Here is a 24,447-nt window from a genome sequence, read left to right as displayed (position 1 = left end):
TTGGGGTATAGCAATCTGTGATGGGCAGTCTGTGAAGTACTGAATTAGCCGACATAATGCAGATTCAATCAAGAAGGACAACCCCAGTATTGTTTCCTGGTTATTTCCAATAGGCGCTTTGTTGTATATTTGATTACACACTGTCTCCACAGTGCACCACCATAGAACAGGGAACGCTGTTTGTTTTCATTGAACCCTCCCCAATGGTAGAATAAGTAAATGAAGTCAGCTGAGGATGATGCACTGATGGAACTATGACTGTAGACTGGATTACATCTATTCCATTGGAATACAGTGGTTGGCGGGGCATGGATGCAGACAGTACTTGTAAGCATGGGAAAAAACACTATCATACAGCCTGTGTAATATTAATTGTGTTTCCTTCCCTTTGAAAAACTGCATCAATTATACCTAATGGTCTTATATAAGTCTGTAACTTTGACATGAAAGTGCATGACCCTCTTTCAAAGTTATATTATTATTATTATTATTATTATTATTATTATTATTATTATTATTATATTTTGAAGACGATCTGTCGGCAGTGTGGGTGAAAGCTGTGATTAATGTAACTGCAGAAGCAAACTGACCTGTTTGTGGCTCTTTTTTAAATCACCAAACTAATCTTTGACTTTTCATTTCGTAACTAAAGGCAGATGAGTTGCTAATTATCTCCTTGATATATCCAAAGTTATTTTTCTGTGTTGGGAACAGGACAGATATGAGCTGCATTGCAAATCTGTTTGGCTGTCGCCTGACAGACTGATATAAACTCGAAAGCAGTATCATGATCTACTCATAGATCATTACCCCGAGCTGTGAGCAAATCACAAGCGAACAGGAATCAGATCTCAGCAGGCTTTGTTATGCATGGTACATTCAAAGTTAGAAAACAAACATAGTTCAAAGTGCTGCTTATTGTTTATCGTTTTATTCTTATTCTTGGAGGTCTAAAATGTTTTATTCCATTGTTACTTGAAAAGAGAGAAACTCAAATTAAATAACAGACTGTAGCAGGAATGTTTTCAGCAACTATAATGTTGCAACTCTGGAGAATTTACGCAATTGTACCATGGTACAATTACAATCTGCTGAGCACATGCATTTACCACATGCTGTGCTTTAACATGTATTTGAGATTTCTAGGGATATTAGTTCATATTAATGAATGTTTCTGAATTCTGAATTATAGTATAAAACTAATATACATTTTTTTTTATCTAATTAGTTTTAATCTAACTCATATACTTAATTTATTATACTTTTGCCAGCACAGGGGCAGCTAACGAGCCAAATTCAAATAACAACGTCATCATTTACGAGCATGTGTATCTGTCAATTCAATGAATCATTCATGGCGTTCCATTGGTGGTTGTCTCCTTAGTGAAACTGCAGTGCAAGTCACCCAGGCTTGAATTATCTGGGAACATTCAATGTAATGTATTTACTTTTATAAAGCGGCCCCTTTGTTTCCAATTCAGAGCAGAATGAGGACACCCACTCTCATCACGCTGTGCCCCTTGGCCACTTGCTCCCGTATTTAACTGCACGTTGAAAATGGCCACCATTATCTCAACTGGAGAAGCGTTTGCCCTCGGTGTGATAAATTTACTGTGACACAAATTGTTCGGCTTAATAGCATAATTATACACTTTTTATTTATTAATACATTCTTAGGCATAACTAATAGTGTGAGAAAGTGCAGCATCTGGATGGCAGGCATTAGAATAGCACTCAGTGTTGATACAGTTTTGACAGTGCATTAGAGGAAATTACTGGGGATTTAACTGGACTCTTGGACGGGTCACAAATCTCTCTTTGAGATGCAGAAGCATTCCAGGTTATTGATAAAGGGTGAAACATGTACGCATAAGTTGATGAAAATGATTTCTTTTCAAAGTGTGTCAGGAAATGTTAAGTGCGTTGCAACAGCGAGGCGATATTCAAATGGGACAAATATACTGTATATATATATATATATATATATATATATATATATATATATATATATATATATATACACACACACACACACACACATAAAACATACAATTCAGTGTCTGGCATAAACTAATGGCAATGTCTGAAACTTAAAATAGAAGTGTCAAGGAAAAGCAGTCCAGCTTTGATGAAGGCAATTGAAATGAAGTGATGGATTGAACAGAAGCCTCCCAAAGGAAGACACATAGCAGCTGTGCTGTGTGCAAATGAGAAGTCTTACATCTGATAGCATCTCATACCACGCAGCACACTGCAGGATCAGCACTCCGAAGCTTTGAAAGAGGCACTCCTTGCTAATTGGTATTGGGTGAGAGCTCAGGTGAGTTCGTAACAGGGAGTAGCAAGTGTGGCATAACGTGCACGAACGAGATAGCATGGAGCACATTTGCTGACAAATATTAAAAATGAATGGAACGATCTCTGTGATTACATTAAAAAAAAAGTTGAAGCCTAATGTATCTCAGACGGATACCTACGTGAAGTCTTTCTTCATCGGCAGCAGTGTGGAGCAGTGGTTAGGGATCTGGACTCTTGACCGGAGGGTCGTGGGTTCAATCCCAGGTGGGGGTCACTGCTGCTGTACCCTAGAGCAAGGTACTTTACCTAGATTGCTCCAGTAAAAACCCAACTGAATAAATGGGTAATTGTATGTGAAAATAATGTGATATCTTGTAACAATTGTAAGTCGCCCTGGATATGGGCGTCTGCTATGAAATAAAATACTAGTGATGGATGTGCACTATGTTTCAGTTTCTGGGTTGTCTGGGAGAAGTGAAACCCTTGATTCTACTACAGAAGAAAGCTCTAAATTGTCCCATTAAAATGAAATAGAGCGTACAGTTCTTAAGGATGTTCAGATCCTTAAGGGTGTTTCATTTCCTAAATTGTACCCGTTTCTCCAATATACAGTATTTGGAAAGGATGTTGCAAATCAGCAATCCCCCTAAAAAGAAACCACAATCCCTGTAGAACTGGTTGACGGTGGGTGCATCCCAGATTTGTCTTTTATAGGGGGCACCTAATAATATTATGTTGGAGGTAAAGGTGATGGAGTTGTTTTAAAGATCTTTTTTTGAGTTATTTTGTTCATAGTTACAGATTATAACTCCTGCTTCGCTACAGCAGCTGTGCAGGTGGCAGTACGATCGCAGCTGATGCAGGAACTGTTTTGCCAATGCACAAATAGCATGTTGCACCTGGAAGCCCAGGAACCCAGAGCACACCTGTTCAGCATTTAGTAGGTCTTCGATGGAAAACTATCATTAAATAAAACAAAAACACATGCAGGTTAATATCCAGTTCAAACATAGACTTTATAAAATATCTAAAGATGAGACCAGACAAACAGGATAATTCCCAGCTCATGTCAATTACCATAAGATGTAATATTCTGATTATGTAATCATTATCACTGAAGGTATGGGAATGGGTGGGAACTGAATATACTCCAGTTTGGTTTGCCAGGTCTTTTACATAACAACTAATGAATTCATTTTGTTCCCCCTCTTCGGCTTCCCCTGTTTGTCCTGGTCGGCTTCTGCCAGTGCAGTAGTGCAAATATTATTCAATTTAACAATACTTTAGTTAATTTATCTAAGTGAATGGCAACTGTCATCTGCCTACCATCTGTCCTTATCCCGGTGGGCTGTAGGGATGCAGGACTAGCTGGATATATAAATCTGCTTGGATAAAGAGACCCTTTTTAACAAATACCCACCTCCACAACCTATTCATTCTCAACATGCAGCACAGCCATGCTAATGGCAATTGAGGTTTATTGTTACTGTTGTGGTAATGTCTACCTGTGCTGTTGGGAACCCAATCATTAATACTAGCCTTTGATGATAACAAATTGCAGTAGCTAAGTAGCGCTGGGAGAGCTTTGATGGATGCATGTCGCCCCACTGATGACATGTGATATATACAACACAGTAACAAAAGTACCCTTGTATAGGGAGCTTGAGAACGAAGAAAAAAAGGTAATATGGGTCACTGATATGAAAAATATGTATCAGTGTTATTTTTGTGTTCTGCGCTGTACAATTTTTGAATAATGTAATCCATTATAATATGCATTTTTACAAAGAGTGCCGCAGGTTATTCGTTTTCTTAAAATACACAACAAATGACTTGTATAACAACTTGTCAGCTTTTTAATACATCAAACACTCAGAGCCCGACTGCCACATTAATATCTACAGCATATCTCTCTGCGTGGCAAGGGAAATTTGCCCCTGGGGCTCAATATTGTTAGAGCAGCTTTGAAATTAAGCGATTCAGACAGACAGCTTTAAGAGATGTGACGTTAAAATGTATACAGAGTAATCGCCACCTTGCTCCAATTCCAAAAGCTGAAAGGCTCGAGCAGCAGGATGCAGTCAAAAATGTGTTCTTTAATTAAATACACATCACAAACCGCTGTACAACAGCGATTGCACCAGGGATCGTAACAAGACCAAAACAAGAATTCAACCATGGACCTAATGTAAAGACCCCTATTTCACCTTTAAGGCTATAATTGATGCACACAGAGAGAAGAGCGAGTAGTTGGAATGGCTGACAAAGCATGGAGGAGAGAGAAGAGAGAGCGAGAGAGAGGGAGGCAGGGAGTCGGGCAGAAGTGTAAGGGTTAGCAAGGGGCTGCAGTGTTCATTAGCCAGTAATGAAACCCTTGCAGTGTAAATGGTATATGTGCCTGTAACTAACCTGTCTAGAGTTGACCAAAGGATTCTTTCACAGCAATACTTTTGAGCTTCTGCTTTACACTGAGTCTATACATTGTAGCTACATCCACTCTGTCCTTCTAGTCTCATAGTTAAGGCCCTACCTATTTTTCGGCCGTGAAATTCATTCTTCACTGTGAAATCTGGTCTGTTTTGTGTACTTTTACCCTACACTAAAATCCAATTATGTTATGTGTACCATTACAAATTCCAGATGTGATTATTATTAGCTTGTTTCAATTTTAAAAAGACAGCTCATCATGAACGGGACAGGATTTATTGATTGACACTTGACAGCAGCCAATGACCACTCAGGGCTCTACTCACTGATAGGTAGATATGGGCATCCGGGGTGGGTTTAGTAGCCTAGAGATCTCCACTGGTACTGTTAGGCGAGTGGAAGTTTTGTCAAATGAGTGTCCAAAATAAATCCAAATATTCTACAATAATTACTGCAGAGGATTGTGTAAAAGATTTTGAAGCCAAATTCTACACGGTGATGGTGGCAAACTATTTTGTACCACATGCATTGTTAAGTTGGACCACATAAGTCGAGCAATGATCCAGCGCCATTTAGACTCAGACTAGAGCCATCAAAGACAAAGACACCGTAGAGACAGGGAATGAATAAAGAAACAGCTGCACGATGCTTTGTTACACCACCGTGAAATTAAAGATTTAAATAGCTGAAACCTGGAAGTTCAAGATTTTTAAAATGTTATGACCGTGAAATTTACAAAAACGGACCGTGAATTTGGCCAGGCTCTACTCATAGTCTAAAAACTATTATTTCCATTTGCTTGGGGACTTTCTTTTTTAGGTTTGAACAAAATTATAAGATTGGCCAGAGCTCAGTTTTGCCAGCACAGCTGATTCATTGCATTGCTTAATTCCTCTGAGTGTACCTTCAGCGATGCCTTTCTAGCAAGCGCACTATATTTAGGTGAGTTCTACAATCTGGACAATAACCATTCAGTTATATTTATGGTGTCCATGAATACTAGAGGGTACTGTAAAAGTTATAAACTCATTTACACACCTATCTTAAATGGGTAAGATTTATTAAAAAGTGATGGAATACTCATTCTGCCACACAGCTGGGCTAGTTATAAAGACTTTTAAGAGCTGTTTCCTTTTGCGACTGACATTTTTTATAATGCCAGGTGGCAATGATGCTGTTTCATATTATTGTGTTTTCTAAAGACACGATGGTCTGGTGTCACTAATGTTGCACTACCAAACTTTCTAAGGGTCTAATTATGGTCTGTGAAACCAGCTTAATAAGCATTAGTGGTTTTGATAGTTTAAGTTTAAGACACAAAGATATAATGCATAGAGCGTTGATAATGCGCTGGACTCACCTCAGATATGGCCAAAAGGTTTAGCATCACCTAGAATTTTAGGATTGAGATCTAATTAAAAAATAAAACTATATGAACATAATTTAGATCTTTATTTAACATCATGTAGTCAAATAAACTACAAAATGATATCACAAAAGTCTATCGGAAGCCATAATAGCTGTACGGTATTTCATGTTAGATTTCGAAATGTCACATTTTTTTCAATTTTTGTCAGTTTTTCGTTAAGTATATGGAAAACTACAAAGCGGTATGCAATTCAGTATATTAACGTAACATTATTCCGCAGGTTTCATTCGATTGCTTAACAGCTGTGTTTTTGTTTTGTTTAATTTTGTGATTGACTAGAGACATGCTTGCAAGCAGATTTCCAACGTTAGCAAGATCACCTTGAAAATGGAACACACCACAAAATGGCCCCTCCATGTTGAAAACATCCATCCTGCAGACATGACCGTATATTAAATTCCTGTGACCTTTGCTCTCCCTGTAGCATGCAGTTATTAACTTGCTAGAATTACAAAAGCCGACTTCCAACAGTATAGCTGGAGCTCCTGATTTCTGTGTTGATTTCCTGACACACTTCACTGAATTTGAGGAGAAACTCGGGGGGCAGACAGAAGCTGCATTTTTATCTGCGGGGTTAGAAATAACAAGATCTGAAGACAGGCTGATGAATTCAATAGCATCCACTTTTTCGAATGTAATAGTATCTACCAGCCTATTGTAATGGTGTGACAAATGTAGAGCTTCTTATTCTTTGGATGCACTGTATGAGACATCATACCAACGTTCAGTTGTAGATAATGCATATATTTAATAATAATGGCTATACTATAATCATATGACTATAATGGGAGTGCTTATAAAAGCCTACATTACTCCAATCACTGTGTCTCCTGTGAGTGAGTCATTATATTATTCTTCCATGTCTTCAACCACCACCATTGAGAAAACATCTGTTTCGGATTTGATGTCAATATAAAAATGTAGTTCCATGAACTGTGTCTCTTTCAAAACCAGTCATTTGAGACAAACACACACGGTGAACTGCAGTGATATTTAGTCCCCTTAAATGTAATTGCATATGAATTGTGGTAACATAATTCCCAACTGGATTCCAATGAAGTAATCCTGCAATATTCTGCAAACACATTAACCAACATTAGTTCTTCATTAACTTTATTTTGCAAAACTTTAGCTGCTATGTACAATGTGTTTGCCACTGGAGCACACAAGTCTAAAACAAGGAAAAGGTACGTTTCTTATAAAGGCAGAGAAGACTAATCTTAGTTGGCTGCATACAATATGAGCAAAACTGGAATGCAAACGAACCAACATATTTACACAAATTGAGTTCACAGTTATAGTGACAGAGTTAATGTGAACTGGTTATTAAAATAGCATGGTGTTTTGACAAGTTTAACTTATTAACCTTACTAACCTTCTGTTATTAAAAGAGACCATTATTTACACATTTGACATTATTATTTGTATTATTATCACTCACCCCAATTCAATGTAAACCAAAGATAACTGCAATTACTTCGAATTAACGCCACTCTCGAATTAATGCCACCCTCCAAGCAACGCCTCACTCAGATATCAGCTTTTTAATGACGCCGCCCTCAAATAAATGACACTCTCAATATAGAAAGGTATTTTTTTCCTACCCCTGCTCAAAAAATAAATAAAAGCGCAACTCTGGTTATGTGACACCCCCGAAGAGACTGCAGCCTCAATCCACCATGTAATACAAACTAATGTACACACACCTTAGTAAGCAAGTTTTATTTTATGGTACAGTCCCGACAGACAACCCAAGATGAACTACTTACAGCACAGCCGTCCTTCACGTCTTTTTTTCCCCCAGCACAGTTCAGTGCCAACACAGCTGGGGATAAAACAAGGACTGTCTGTTTACCTCATCGTCAGCTTGGATGGTGAAAACTTAAACTCAGAGGAACATAGAGCTTTGCTGGTCACTCTCAGCGCTATCCGAAAGCTGGCTGAAGATATCTTCTTGTAGGGGGTTTAGTTGTTTTGTTTTTTATTCAATTGGAATTTTACACAGTCCTGTAGAATTGTATAAATAAAAAAACTTGCTCACGGCAAGTGATGATGTAACTACACTACAGAAATCCATGGTCATTAATACTGTTGGTATCTAGCCTGCAATAAAATATAACATTTATCACTTCATTTTAAATTGCTCAAGCAATTGCAAGCTGTCCACTAATTTCAGGTGTGCTCAAACAAAACTTACCAATAGCACCAAACGCCTTCATCTGTCAAATTAAATGGACACTTTGAAGTTCTTCATACCTTGGTAGATGTTCCATAGCTGTTGTTCGAACACTCATGCTAGTTGTAATGCAAGTCTATTGAATCATGAATCTGTTGAAATGCACAGTCAAAACACTTTGTGAGAAATACAAATCTCTAAATCTATTGCTAGTTTTGAATGAACACGTGACCCCCTGTTGAATTCAAATCCTACAGTAAAGTACATTGTTTTACTAAGCAGAGCAAATCAGAGGGCTGCAAATATGCAAAACTAAGAAAAAAAAAGAATTTGTATTCTGATCATCGTTGAAGTATAATAATTCATATTATGCCAAAATATATATACACACATATATAATTGGAGTAAACTCCTGTATAACCTTGCCTACGCAGCTGGTCCACAGACGTGCAAATGACAAGTCATTTCTAAGTTTTATTTAAAACTGCAGTGTATTGCAAATAATTATTTTGAGAAGCTATGGTTATAAATCAACACTGCCCTATATAGCTCAATTCAACTGTGTAGCCTGTGAGTCTAAGATGAGGATGATAATGTGTAAATCCTGTGCTTCATCTCAAGTCAAATATGATGCATGTCTTGTAGAGTATGTCACATTGTAACCTAGATTAAAAGAGTCACAGAGCTTCAAAGCACGGATGGCTTGTGTCTCTGGATAATGCATCCCCCTAAGTGTTTACCTGGGTGAAACAAAGACACTTTGTGATGGGGCTACAGACGGCTGCTTTTAGCCTTCCATTGAAGAACTAAAGGACCCGTTTGCTCATGCCCAATGACTAATGCATTAGAAACCACAGGACAGGCAACACTCTCTGGCGGTTGCCTACGCACAACATAGACATGAACACAGAGCACACATCTTGGCAGGCAACTCTGTCTCTGGACCACTTCCTAGCAATCTGCATCAACTGAGGGATACTCGAGTCTTAAGGCACTACAGACAGTGCACTGTATACATATGCTGTACATACATTTGCCTTTTCTAACCCAGTACATACTCTGCAATCCAAATAAATAGTATCTCTTAAAACTGGGTTGTCAATTCTGCCATTGAAGTGTGCACTGTGATCCATACCTCAGTTAATCCAGTACTAGAATATGCTATGTATTTACCACAGTTTATCATGCTTTACAATGGCTGTTGTTTATACATTCCTTTATTATTATTATTATTATTATTATTATTATTATTATTATTATTATTATTATTATGAATTAGTCATTTAGCAGACATGCTTTACCATCCCTCTGTGCTGTGATACACTTTACCAAGATGCCACAATACTCGCTATTGTGAAATATAAGATAATTAGTGAAGGGTTGGCATTATAAAGTGCATGGCAATATTCTGTCAACATTATCGATTTGTGAAATGATAAGGAAACGCACACCTGGCTATCGATGACAAAGTTTTATAGGGAAAGATAGATCCAAAGCTCAAACTACCACATTACTTTAGTTTGCTTTGTTAGTATAGCAATGGTTTTCATGATATGCCTCGGACTCCAAACCACATCCATCTCAGTTAGACAAGGATTTAGAGCTATCCAAGTGGCTTCTTTGCTGCAGCGTAGTTGCTCACGATATAAATATTTGAACTATGTAATGTGTATCTAAAACTCTGTGTTCTCTTTCTCTATTGTGGCTATATAGAGCTCTAGGTTCTATTGCCGTTCCTTTTATCAAATGATTAGGACCAGCAGCACAGGGGCCTGTTTTAGCAAAGAAATGGGAGTAATGGGAATTTAATTATTTCTTGCGCAACTCCTTTTATATAATAAAAAGGCTGCTGAAATGTGTGCAGTGTCAAAGGCGTCCATATGGCTATAACATCTATCGGGTGAAAAAAAAAGTCACAAATGGGCTTGTTATCATTCACTGGGAAAAAAGAAATGCCCTGAGGTTAATCTTTTGCAAGCTACAAAGTCGTTAAATGTGGTAACATGATGCATAAGCAACTACGCCAGTGGTTTTCAACACCAACTGTTCCATCTGGCCACGATTCACATCAGACTGCTTACACTGAACATTGAGAGCAGAAGTTGTGTTCCAAAAGACACAACTAAAACAAGAAGGAACACCACTTATATGATCTCAGGGCTAGTTTAATTATCCTGAGATCATCAATTGCTCCAAGCCATTAAAGCATCCATTCATTGATAGTTCAAACAATATAACGTCTTGTGCAATTAATCTTGACAAAAAAAAAAAAGTAAACTTGTGCTTGCCTGGAAGTCAATCTGAATCGACACTTTTGGATTCAAAGCTTGGTTTAATATTAATTTTCCAGATAATCAAAGACTCTTGGGTAGACTGTGCTGATTTCTCTGTTGGGTAATAAATCGATCAGTCAAGGTAAAGTGTTGTGCATGCAGTAGTTTTAAGATACAGCTCAAGGTAAACAGATTGTACAGGTTGTCAAGCTGTATAATGCACAAGCGAGACCACACTTAGGATACTATAATTATCAACAGGTGGATGCACCGAAATAGACCAGGTAAATGGGCTAACGTGGTTAGAAATGCACCAGCCAGGCCCGTAACCCCTGATGCCCTTTGATGGTCATGCTGCAAGGTCATTCACTTTGTTTACTGCAGCCGGCAGTATCATCAATAAGTCTTGTCTTAAAACCAGGAGCACAAATAGATTCACATTAGTGTAGCCACTGTGCTCAGTCAATCGTACAGTATCTCAAGGCTGATTAAGCCTCTGTCTAGCACAGCACCCAGGAAAGCGGGCAAACCAACCACATCCCCGTTTCTATACAATAACCACAGATAATGTGGCCGGCTACTAATACCACCTTCTAGTATAAGAAAGAGCTTTAGTACTGTATAATGCAATTCTCTGCATTTCACAGCAAATTGCTAGTTGTTGTATTTAAAGTAGAATACTGCAGTAAATGATATTTTAAAAGAGACGACCAATACTATACATATTCCAGTGAGACATGATGTACTAGGTACCTGGAAGCAGCAGTGACTTCATCTACAGCATTGTCTTTAAAAACCCAATTCAGATTGGTGTATAAAGCACAAGCAAACCAAAGGCTCTTAAACAGTATAACAGTGGGCCAGAGATATATCTATAGTGCTAATAAGAGGTTAGAAAATGGGTTTTAAAACCTTGGTTAAGACTCCTTTGAACACCCTAGTTAAAAGTTGCTACCTTGGGAATGTGTTCAAAATTGAACTGCAACAGAGGTGAAATGCCAGTAGACTTCAGCTGAGGTTTGCTACCAGCTAATCCCTAGGTCTCTTAGTGAAAGATTTTGGTTTGTTGCATACTGTTCCTGTTGCTGTTAACATTTTGCAAATGGTACAGTATGTGCTTGTTTTCTCGTAATTTATTTTTGATGCAAACATGTGGCTGTAATCTGTACAAATAGATGTTTATCATAACCACAGGAAAGCACCCCATGCAATAAGCAGATTCATTCTTCCAGCGACATGCTGTACCAGTTTAAGTTCAAACTGTAAAAAAATGCTAGCAGCAACGATGCAGCATATGCCCTCTGTTGGTTAAAATCGTGTATTGCAAATGCTATACATACAGTGAATGTAAAACTATGCAGAGAATGGGTGTTGACCAGGTACTGTACAATTAACCTAGTGCTACAACAGAAACGTATTGATTTAAATGCAAGAAGATGAGAAGACTTTATTTCTATAACTGGCATATCTAAGAAAAAAAAAACATGTTCCCTTGTACAGGGACTCCCATAAAACAGACAACATCAAATCTCTATTGAAATTGGGGAAATTTAGGAACGAAGCATCTAACTGCTTAAAGCAGCATTTAAATTCCATAAGGGGATATCTTTGAAGCAGACGTAGCTTGGTCTTGTACTGATACTGCCCCAATGATTGGCACTGATGAAGAGTAGAAATTTTTTAGGTTCAGGTTCAGAGGAATTTAGAGATGAAACCCAGTTTGCTGCCTGGGTTTTTGTAACTGTGCCAAACACTATGTTTTGCCTGAAGGCAGGGCTTGTTGAAAAAAGAGTAAAAAAATGTTTTTGACTGCTTCCATCTGGTTTCCAATCTGCAAGCGGAAATACACAAAGGTACAAGGTCGTCTTGTCTATATGTATCACACTTTGTTTCAGAATCACCATTTCTAAATTTTTTCAGCTCCCTGACAGTGTGGTTAATTGACAGTCTCTGTCCTGAATTTGATCATGTAATAAACGTAACACAGGCCTCATGCTGGACTCTCGTTAGGTTACTTCCTCCATAAGAGAGGGCTGGACGGACCGATATCTGCCAGTCTGCAGAAATAACTGGGGCAGGTGGAGTTTCAGTTTGAAATGGTTTGATCTCTGTCTCCTGCTGCTGATGGTATCAACGATTTCAAAGCATCCCAACACAGTCCCAGTGGCAGATGGAACACAGTATTGGTGAACTGGGATCCAGTGGTCACAGCTCAGCTGTTGTTGCATATTCATCCAAATCCCATTGGCTGGCAAGTCCCTATTCTGTCATGCACGGGATTTCTTTGAAATGCTTTATCAGTGCCTAACTATGCACTGTAAATATACATTTATTTCAGGCAATATTTATTTAAAATGCATTGAAAAGGTTACCTATTTTCTGATTTATTAGAAAATGATAGTTTGTATATATAGCATTTATTTTAATATCAGAACAGGTCAACAGATCCTAGTCTTAAAGTAAATTCCGAGCTGGAAACCCATTTCAGTAAACTGTCAGCTGCAGTAATAGATGCAACAGCCCTCTGTGGTGTCTAGGCATAAACATATGGCACAGCATTTGCTATAAGATGCAGACTTAGGCAGAAATACTGTACACCCTTATGTACCCCAAAATACAGGAAATTAGCATACATGTTACTTATGTTGCATTGGATTAAGGATTGGAAGAGAGCACCAACCCAGAAGTACAGACTATTTTATGAATATGCAGCCCAATAATCTGCACAGCAGCTTGCATCAAAGCCTTAAACCACATGTACTTCAACCACAGGGCATTGCTTCCAATCCCTCTGTTCCACACTCATGCCTATGGTTCAAATGTAATGCCTTCTCTGCAGTGAGTCTGACAGGGGGGTAGAAGGGAGGTAGAACCATAGGCTGCTTGTTTTTTTTTTTCATTTCATACTAAAGACCTTGCTGTGCCTGGTGCTAGGGGGCTCCAGTCTCTGAGCTGAGCCTAGCTTGGATTTGACATGGAATACATAACGTGCTGATACCCAAAGGCTGAATCACCACTTTGTTAAACCCCTTTATTACTTGTGTCCAGCAATGTTTCATTCTCACTGCAAAATGTTTGCGGCATGGTGTTGGTTACGGGGGACGGGACGGAGTTGTTAGTCTGTACAGAAACATGGGAGTGCGTACTGAGCTGATTTCGTAGCATTTTATTGAAATTATAATTTTCACGCATAGTATGACGCCATCCATCCAAATTCCAATTTAAACTGAAATGCGTGAACATACATATTTTGACAGCTTGACATTTTATTAAATACTTGGTTTAGTTGAATGCAAATGCGCGAGTTTTTTTTTTTTTTTCCTTTTTTTTCCCTCTTGGTCTCTGTGTGTGTGGGGGTGAGTGTGTTCGCAGTATGTGGGGCGGATGGTATTCAATTAAACAATAATACCCCCCCCCCGTCCCGCCCCCATAGGATAAGTGCCATCAAACAGCAAGACACAATTCTTATCTCGCGCCCATCTCCAACAAGGACGATTCAAAACAGTCTGAATCCCAAGCAGCCAATAAGTTGCCTTTAGAAAAAAAAAAAAATCTTTATGGAAAGAAATAGCAATGCCCTGGCACACTGCTGCGGTGCACTGTGGAGTGCGTACATTGTATAATGCAAATAAAGCACACTTCCAAAACATTTTAGAAAAAAAAAAACAGATTTCATAATAAGAGTATCATTTCAAACAAACAAATACAGAAAGAAAGAAGATCGCTTACCTGAGAACAGCGTTGTCTCCCTGTCTAACAGTGACGTTGTCCATCACTTTGGAAAAAGGTGAGTCTCCGCTCCGGACTGGCAGTCCTGCAGGTACAAGAAACAGCAGTCTAAGAGACAGCACAACCAGGCACCTCCAGGACAACACCAAGTAGCCACAAACACCCATCTTCAGCCACAACGGACTTCCCAGCTCACAAGAATGGAACGCTGTGTAAAAATCGGAATATTTCCTTTAAGCTGGGGGGGAACAAGTTATTAACCAGGAACTTTACAATTTTAACTCCAGCACTTTTTTTTTTCTTCTTGTTTTTCTCGTATAGTCCCCCTCAAAAAAATGCAGCAAAAACGAAGCAAGGACGAGGTGTTGTTGTAAGTAATATGTAAATATCCGAAAGTATTTTATAAAACCCAAGTTGCAACGATCTGGCACCCAGAACAGAACCTCTCAGTTGCAGATGATGCAGGATGCCGACTTAAACACAACTCAGTCAGTGTGTATTCGTGGCTGAAGATTGTCTCCTCTGCTCCACAAACGTTACTGATAGCCCAAGGAAAAGCAGCAGAATCTACTGTAAACACTTCTTGCACAGACTATCTAAAGGCTTGAAATCCGCAACCAAAAATAATGATTTTTTTCCCCCCGATAACCCGGGAAAAGAATCCAGTTCTAGTGTGTATGTTTTCTTTCCCTAGTGACTTTAAATAAATGAGCTGTACGTAGAAGCATAACACCTACAGCTTGCCTTAGACAGCGCAGGAGCAACACAAAAATAAGATGTTTCAAACGCGGTTTTCTTGTTTCATGCGCAGAGAGTCGCAATCTGCAGCGCTCGCTCTCCCCCTGTCTCTCAGGTTGTAAGACTGACCGTGTCTCCTCTACGCTCAGCATCCCTAACTGTTCCTCTTGCTCTGAGCATCTCTGAATCGCAGGCTAAAATGGTCGCCATGGCAGCAATTGACTAACATATAAGTGCTATTTAAAGTTTAAATCCGCAGAAATGTGCGGATGGGGTAGCACTGTACAGTACAATATCAAACTACAGATTCGACTTTGAGAATGTTTAGCAATGGGGTCAGTAATGCTGCATACAATACATAGTAGTGTGGAGTCATTTTTCATTATTTTTTTTATTTTTTCTTAACATGCTAAGCATGCATAGTAGGGGATGTGAATCAGGGTTTGTTGGCAAATGACAAATGGGCTTGTAAAGCGGGTTTAAGGTGACTTTACACAGCAGTTTATGGTCCAGTTATCTTATTCTATAATAGTCTGGAAAAGCACTACCTTATTTATCACCTGTTGTCATAGTTTTATTTCTAGAACGGAGAACTGGCAGATTGATGTTGTCATTCACCTGGCTAGTTATTTTTATAATGCATAGGGTATAATACTTCACATCAGCAAAAGACTTCAGTAACGCATGACAGAATTACAGTACTGCATCAGCAAACAAACAAACAAACAAATAAGTACATCTGCAGCATTCTAAGAAGCATATTCAGTTGTGTGTTAAAACATGATTCTTTCCTCTTTGCCAAATTAAACAGAAAGTGTAGCTATTCGCGCACTTTACTTGATCAGAAAACAGGCCTTGTTGGCTCTCCATGTTTTATATTCTCCCAGATGGCTACAGGAGAGCCAGCTTCATTAAACTCAATCTGTTTCCATGCAAAATGAGGTCATGAATGTCTTATTAGAAATCTGTGTTATAGTACGAGGCCAAGTTAATATTAAAAAGAGGAGACTGACTTTGTGAGTTTTGGCACGGGTACTATGTGAGGACCTGCCTTTTTTCACCAAATGTTAGTAAATCAAACATAAAGCTACATTTTTATATTACCGCACAATGCGTCTAGACCCTTGTAAGGCACTTGTTATTCACACAGTATTCAGTTAAAATGAATTAATTTACGGACCTGCAGATCGGAGAGATTGAAAGAAAGTTGGCCAGTACTTTAAACTCAAGGGGCAGTATCTATATTTAAACTCTCCGAGGTGCCAGTTTTAATGCAACAATTCAGTCATGTGCAATCTCTGGTGTCATGCTTCACAAGCTTTAATTACAAAGTTAATTCTGTCACAAGGATTACTATAATTAAGCCATGGCCTTTTAACTTTCGCGGTGCTTTTAAATCAATACAATAGAGTTGCCTCTGTAAAGTCAACATTGAACCTTGGCCTCTTAAACCCTTAGTCATCTTTATTGCCACCTGCATTTGAAGGTATAAGTTATGTTATTGAAAATCCTTTTTTTTTTAGGATGCAAACTTAGTACATATTTGCAAATGTTGTTCACACTTGGAATAATAATCATTTCACAGAGTACCATAACCTGTAATTTAGTAAATGTCCAGCAGATGGCGTTGGTGTGCATACAGTATGCATTACAGTGTTATGGTTTCACAATAAATCATTATTGTGCATATGATTTGCATGCGAGTTCCTGGTAACCTTATTCGGCACACTCAGACATCATATGGTCTATGCAATTGATCATATGACAGTGGAGAGACTAAATACAACCTTTGCTGGAATCATTAAAATCAAAAGAGCATGTGAGCTTCAGTAGTGTATACCTGTCTGTAAATATATGTAAAATGCCACAGAGAACCCCATCTTAATTATATAAACATGTATTTAGATCTACATTTTTGGCTTGGTATTTTAGGCATAAGCAGTGTATTTTTCAGTAATCAAAGTGATGAGAGCTCTGTGGCAGGAAGCGAGAGCTCCGCCCATGTATATTTATTGGTGTTTGGTGGTGGTTGGCAGGGATGGGGTTAATTCCTCCCTGCCAAAAATATGTGAGAATGTGGCTGGAGCCTAAATTAGATAATTGCTAACTACTGATTAATTAGGCTCCAGCCACATCTCATAAATGGAGAGCCCAGAGCTCCATTTGGAGAGAGGAGTTTGGTGAGTGTACACTGTGTTTTGTTAGTGGGTTGCTGCACAGGTTGTTTTTGTAAAGTTCACTGACGGCTTGGCCCAGCCTGAACAGTTTTTTTGTATGTTTGTTTAAACCTTTGCCCTTGTGCCTTTTTTTCTTAAATTAAAGTGTGCTTCAGAGCTTGTACTGCAGTTTCCTGGCAGAGTCTCTGTCTCGCTGCCACCCTGTCACAAGCTCATTCATTAAAGATTGTATAAATCTGTAAACATGTTCTTAATTACCCATGTGACTTTATTGCATCATGGTCTTCCCCATGGCCAACCCTAAAAAAGTAGCTTCTGAGTGGAATATGTACTATATCCAGGTGGCTGAAAACTGTGCACGCAAATGGCCAAGCATTGGAGCCAGTAAGGAGAGACCAACTAGGAATCTTGTTAATTTGGGACACATTTATTTTTCACAGGTTTAAGGATAAAATGGAAAAAAAAACAAAACTCATGGGTCAATATTTTTCTATCCTGAGTACAGCACCAGTAATCCTGCCTGGGCTTGAAATAATGATGGCACAGTTCACCTTTCAACAAGAGTCTTTGTAATTTTAATAGGATCTTCTGCACTGTGGTAAATCTCAGCTTGGCTTTATGTATTTAAATATTTTCTGCCTGTGAAAAAAACGTTTTGTAAGTTATGGGCAAGCTACTGAACCAGCAGTGTAGAATTTACCCTGATATATTAGATTATGTGGAGCCTGAAGCTGAAAAAAAACCTGCAGATGTTGTTGCATTCTAATAGTGACCATTACGCATACAGCTTGATCAATCATGCTATCTTAGTTTCCATGCTGTTCTCAATCAAAGAATCGGGAACATTGTGATGGCAATTATAGTGATTACAGCTGTTCACACGTTTACTAAATCCTGTATTTATGGTGTTTTTTTTTTTTTAAACTGAGTATTGCAGACACCTGCAGGCATCCTGTACAGCTCATAACCTGAACTCAGTGTCTGTCTGATAATCTGCATAGATTGATGCCTTTCAGATTTTAAAATCCTCTGCAACTGCCTTCTTTCCAGTGTAGTCATCAGTTCAATTTCTACACACTTTACAGTAGTTTCCATTCTTTAAAGCCATTACTCAGTGGTCCTTAATTTCCTGATTCATCATGACCCTCTCAAAGTCTTTTGCAAGTCTTTGCTATGTAAGTAACTAACAGCTACTGTAACCTCTATGACCAGATTTAACACTAAACGTATGTTTGTTTTTTTCCACCAATTCAAACGCACTTGTGTTAATTAAACCCTTTGCTTACAAAGTCGTCTTTTCAAGTAAGCAAGTTAGATCATTTCGAGACTCAAGGTCACTTCCATCGTGGTTGTCCTTAAACATTGTAATTAAACTAAAGCTTACGTCAGTCGATCAGATGATTAATTTTGTTCTGTTTAATACTATTTATCTTACTTTACATTAAAACTGACAATAAGGTAATCCTTCGGGGTCAATTTAAAGATACAAACTGTTATTTAACATCGCCAGGCTAAGTAATAGAATAAGTACAGTTTTGATCCTTGGCTTCTGATTTCAGGGAATCTTAGCCAGAGCTGAAATGTAAGCAGGGAGTCAAGGTGGAGTTTAAGCAGGATGAGGTAAGCTCAAAGCAGGGTATTGACTACACAGTGCATTAAATCTACCTGGATTGATCTAATACGATCTTGCCATTGCACTATAAATGCACCCCCAATGGCCTTCTATTCACAGCCTTGGATTCTGCGGTTGTCAAAGCCCTAATATCTCTGAAAGTGGAAATAAAGTCAATTTACAGCGAAATGGACTTGTGAGAATATTGCTGTGCCAATGAGTTTAGTGGGATACAATTGTTTAATGAATTTAACCAGGACTGAGAATCATTAGGGAGCACTATTGTACTATGAAGAAAAGAAGCATATAAAAAAAAGGTATTAAGATAAGACTTAATTAATTTCTTAGACAACCTGAGCTTGCCGTCGCTAATTTCTTTTTAAAATGAAATTCCTCCTGAAGCGGACCTAAGCTATTATAAAGATACCTAATTTAAAAACAAAATGTAAATGTCATGTAATTTTGGACATTTGCAAAAAATAGATGGACAAACACAACTTGTTTTTTATCTGTGATTTTCTTTAGGAAGGTAGGTCGTCTTGAGAGAAAAAAGAGGAGAAATTAAAAGTGCTAAAGTCATTACAATCTCCACAGAAAATATGGTAATACTACCTGAATTAATGATGCTTAAAGCTAATTTATTTTTTAATTACAACACAGTCTCTTGTTCTAAATCATCTGGGAATAATAAAAAAAAAAGAATGTAAAAGTTTATCCAAAAGTTTAGGTCATTGAAATAAATTGGGTAAACAAGATTCATAGTGTGCATAGTGTGTGTTGCATGTACAACCTTCAACCCTTTGCATTGTTTGCAACATACAGGTGACACGTTGAAAGCCCTGGTATTGTTTACTAGGTCTCAGTGAAGTGGCATTGCATTCTATGAAATGATAAATTAGTAATGCATTATTGCTCAGATCTGTGAATGCACACGCTTGACTGCTCTGCACAGCGGAACCCCATTGAACACAACTCACATGTTTCATTGTTTCTATAAACACTACCTTGCAAAGGAATTCACTTTTTTTTTCTGCCCACCAGTTATTTGTATTTGCAGACCAAAGCTGATTCTAGAGTTCCACAACAGCAAAAAGCTCAGTTTCCAGCTGATTTAGACGATTTTTTTTTTTTAAATTTGGAATCAGCAATTATTTTTTCTCGTTTTCTCCCCAATTTGGAAAGCCCAATAATTTTTTTTATTTCAACCTGGCTCACCGCTGCCACCCCCGCGCTGACTCGGGAGAGACAAAAAACGTGTGCCGTCAGCCGTCCGCTCTGGGCCCACAAGCTCTCGGACAGTCTACAGGGGTCGCTGGTGCGCATTGAGTCGAGGACACCCTGGCCGACCTAAGCCCTCCCTACCCGGGCGGTGCTCGGCCAATTGTGCGCCTTCCCCTGGGAACTCCAATCCACTGTCGGCAGTGGAATATTCTGGACTCGAACCGGCGATCCCCAGGCTATAGGGCGCATTCTGTACTGCATGTGGAGTGCCTTTACTGGATGCGCCACACGGGAGCTCCCAAGGACAATTTTTTAAAACAACTAAACATTCTGCATTTTCTATAGACACTTTGGCTGATCTAGCCTGTGCTACAAACAGGCAGAGGACTGGAATAAGAGCAGCTCCTGAACACAGACTTACAGTAGCACCAAAAAAAAAAAAGAAAAGCACAATACAACTTAATTTCTGAATAATTGCAAGAACAACCACTCGGGGCAGTACAAAAATCTAGATGTCATTTGAAACGACATGTTCTCTTGCCAATGATTGATTCGGTACATGGTGGGTCCTTGGGTGCATGCCATTCATTACATTTCAGATCAATACATGACACAACGGTCAGGTTTCAACCATCACCAAAACAACTGTCTTGGCTGCAGTTCTTCCAAGAACTGATGGTGTGAAGTATCTGTTGGCTGTGGCACCATGTAGTCTGCATCAGGTACATCCAGGTTTGTATTCCCTCCAGGGATAAAGGACTAGAGGACACACCGCGTTCTGAAGCAAGCGAGGCATGCTTCAATTCAGCAAAATCTACAGTAAACTGGCTAACACTGTTTAATGTGATTGTTCTTCATTTTTACATGTATTGCATTGGTTGAAAAATGCATGCATCAATACCAACTGTACCTTGCAATAATATAGTGTGTGGCTAGATTTACAATTGTGGTATTGTTCTTTCCTTTAATAAAGCAAAACAGGGACAAACCTGATGGTCAGACCTACATTTTCACACCTGTTTACTCCAGATCATCACTTGTACAATTTGATTTAAGAAAACAAAATAAACACCCAATAAAGTTACCAAATCAGATATAAAATAACATTTATTTTAGCGGCTTATAATAATCTTAAATTGTTTCTTATTGGTTTTAGAATTTTTTTTTCTTTCAAGAAAAGAGCCCTCATGACAGTTTGGAGTATATAGGTTTAATCTGGCTCTTAGTGTTTTGTGGTCCATCGCATTCAAGTAAAAGTAAATACAGTAGCACTAATATAATAACTAAACTGAAGCAGTCAAGGTAAACTGCAAAAGCATTTTAAGAAACTCACAGAGCTTATGGTGTTGTCTCAGTAAAGAAAAAACCTGTGTAAAGCAAAGTGATTAAAAACTGACTTCCATCAGGAGACAACAACCATACCATCTAGTACCCAAGACAGTTAAAATCCTCTTGCAATGAGAGAAAGGTGACATTCCGAGACCCAGCAACAAAAAAATAAAAAGAGATTATTAGAAAGACATATATACAGGGAGAGATCAGAACCTGATATTTATAATCAGAGGGTGAAAATGCTGTTTGATATTGTACAGAACCGCGATGAAGATGATCTATTTGCAACTGCTTATGTTATGGTGAAATACAAATGCTGTTTTCAACCAGCAGGATAATAGGCTCAAACTGTTCAAGAATACTATAAATACAGAAGGCTGTTGGAAACGCGTCAAATACATGCAAAAAAATCCTTCCTTTCTTACTTCTCACCAGCCAAAGGTTGCATAACGGCAGGCAATAGATTTTACAATGCAGATACCTAGACAATCTTTACAGGTGAAGAAATTCCAAAATCTTCATGACCTTACTGTGTTTTCTGCCATAGAGAGAGGTACAATGCATCGTTTTAGCAGGAGAGATCAGTCAGGTAGCAGCAGGTAATCTCAACAATGTGTGCTAATGTACTGCAAGCTCAGTTGGAGATCATTTGCAGTGTCTACTATGAGTCATTTGTATAGTCGCATCCTACTTGGCTGTAACACACTGAGGCTCATAGTACAGCCTGCAATGTTATTGTCTTTGCCGTTATGTTGTTTGTGGTCTTTCACGTTTGTTACCTTTTGATTCTATTCAAACTGCGATTGAGGAATGAGACCCAGGTTGGACAGTCATGGCCATTCCAATCTTCTGATTTATGGTTAGAAGAGAATTTCATCAACTGGCTCAATCGAAAATTGCGATGCTCACAATGTCTTCAAACACATCTAAATGCAGACAGAAGTTCTCTAAATACATGCCTGGTGTTCAAAACCTTAGCCCGCAAAGAGCCCCGTTGTTAATATCAGTAAGCCCCTTCTGTGTTTGATTTCTCTGCCGGCACCCTGGCAGACTTCACAATGACAGAATGTTAAATGTTTGTCACTCATCATTATTACTATACTAGAACAATGAGCTTGGCAACGAGCAAGTACAACCGTCACCCTAAGCACTTATTAAAAGGAGTGAGAACTTATGATCTGCCAGACTTAATCTCATTGCTGACGAGGTGAAAAGTAATGTCTCTGTATGGTTCAAGCTGAAAGGAATGGACAGTCTACGAACCTGGTGAATGCTGGGATGGTACTCCTTTCAATTACTCTTTTTTCTTTATAGAGATGTCTCTTTTTGCATCCAAAAAAGCCTTGTCATAACAATATACACACTGTAAAACTAAAACCAAAAATCCCAATAAATAAATGAAAACCACTGGATACGGGAATGCCATTACTTTCTTTCATTTATCCTTAGGAATTATCCTGCTGCATTTATCCGGCTACAAAAGGAATGTCTACTTTATTTAAGGTGACGTTAAAAGCCACATCTGATCTATCTAGCTGTGACGACGTCTGTAAACTCTGGCATGTGATAAAGAAAAAAAAAAATCCATCTGGCAGGCAGGATTTCAAACTAAGCCTATTGCCGGATGGGTTTCGATTCTTCTAAATGAAATAGCAGTACTGACATACAGAAATATAGGTGTTTATACAATATGCGCCTTGTGCTGTTAAGAGTTCGATAAGAAATATAATTGGGATGCTGATCATAAATAGTAGGTGCCTGAGCCTTTGAAATCTGTCAGGTGAATATAGGCTTATACCACTTCATATTATATTATCCTGCACATTGATCTGCTGCTAGATAAACTCTGAGTTACAGCACCACCTGTTGATTAAGAACCCAAACTCCTCAAAAGAACGTCATTAAATCCCAGCAGTGTCTTTGTATTCTGATCCGGCTCTTTAAAAAATCACTTTCTGTAATGATGCAATTAAAACCCCATTTAGGTAATTATCTGTGGAATAACAAGCTAATAAATTAGAATTCCGACTCCTTTAATGAAAATCTGTCTGTCAGGTTGTACGATATAGTTCGGTTATTTTCAAGACGTGATGATGATAGTACTCTGGTTTTCGATTCCGAAGTAGTACATGTAATGCATTCATTTGGGCAATCAGTAGATAACGTAGACAGATATGTGTTCTCCTGTTGCATCAAACAGCCTTAATCCAGTCAAGTGAATGTCCACATTATGCAAATACAGTATAGTAGTACCTAGTCACATAGTAAACAACCCTTGGAAATAATCTTCATTGGACATGCAATTCAATAGCAATTAAAAAGTTTTGCAATGAAAAGCGTAGCAATTATAGTCATAGGAGCAATTGATAGAATTTGGAATAGTGGTAACTTTTATATTGGAATAGTGGTAACTTTTATATCTGCTGGTGGAAATGTATTGCAATATCATTAAATTAGTACCGATGTGTTCCTGTAATACCCTAACTATATACATAAATATTAATAACAAACCCATTGTGGTGTTATTGCTGGTAATGGTTCTGTTTATTTTGTAACTCTTTATGTAGGAGTGCAGATCAAAGATAATTTGCTGTTTAGACCTATTGATCAGTAGTACTATTATACTTGAGCTCTCAGGTCAGATTGGCTGACCTTGCCCTTGTCTATCTATGTCTAAAACTCCTTCACTAACTATTATTCATCCTCCGAGGTCACATAATAGTATTTAATTTACAATTCCCTTGTGTACAACCACATTTTCTTTCTGAACAAAAAATTAGTTTATAAATTACATATTTTCCCTGTTTTAGTAAGAGTAAAATTATATAATACAAGATCATATGAAGAGGTTTCAACTGCATTACTAGAAATCTTACAATTCAGAGCATACATGTATGGATACAAATATGGTACCATGCAAAAATAATGTGCAAGGTTATGTTGTCTAAAAGACTATTACAATATGTTATACAGAACTAACAGTACTGTGGGGATATGATTAATATTGAAGTATACCCATGGGAATAGTTGTATTA

General features: G+C 38.2%; 1 protein-coding gene across 2 annotated transcripts in view; it reads right to left on the bottom strand.

Annotated features, from left to right (window-relative positions):
- LOC131707293 (opioid-binding protein/cell adhesion molecule-like) overlaps window positions 1-24,447 on the bottom strand; it is a 356,578-nt gene that overhangs the window by 129,791 nt on the left and 202,340 nt on the right. The window contains exon 2 of one of the 2 annotated variants that reach the window (XM_059009673.1): window positions 14,333-14,417. In XM_059009673.1, the coding sequence (XP_058865656.1) occupies window positions 14,333-14,417 (85 nt within the window). Of the gene's footprint in view, window positions 1-14,332; window positions 15,188-24,447 lie in introns of those variants that run through there. The other variant, XM_059009672.1, reaches the window with a different exon arrangement.

This window comes from Acipenser ruthenus, chromosome 39 (genome assembly GCF_902713425.1).
Source record: "Acipenser ruthenus chromosome 39, fAciRut3.2 maternal haplotype, whole genome shotgun sequence".
Lineage (NCBI taxonomy): Eukaryota > Metazoa > Chordata > Actinopteri > Acipenseriformes > Acipenseridae > Acipenser > Acipenser ruthenus.
The sequence above is the reverse complement of the archived record's forward strand: the minus strand, read 5'-3'. Positions and strand labels throughout refer to the sequence as shown.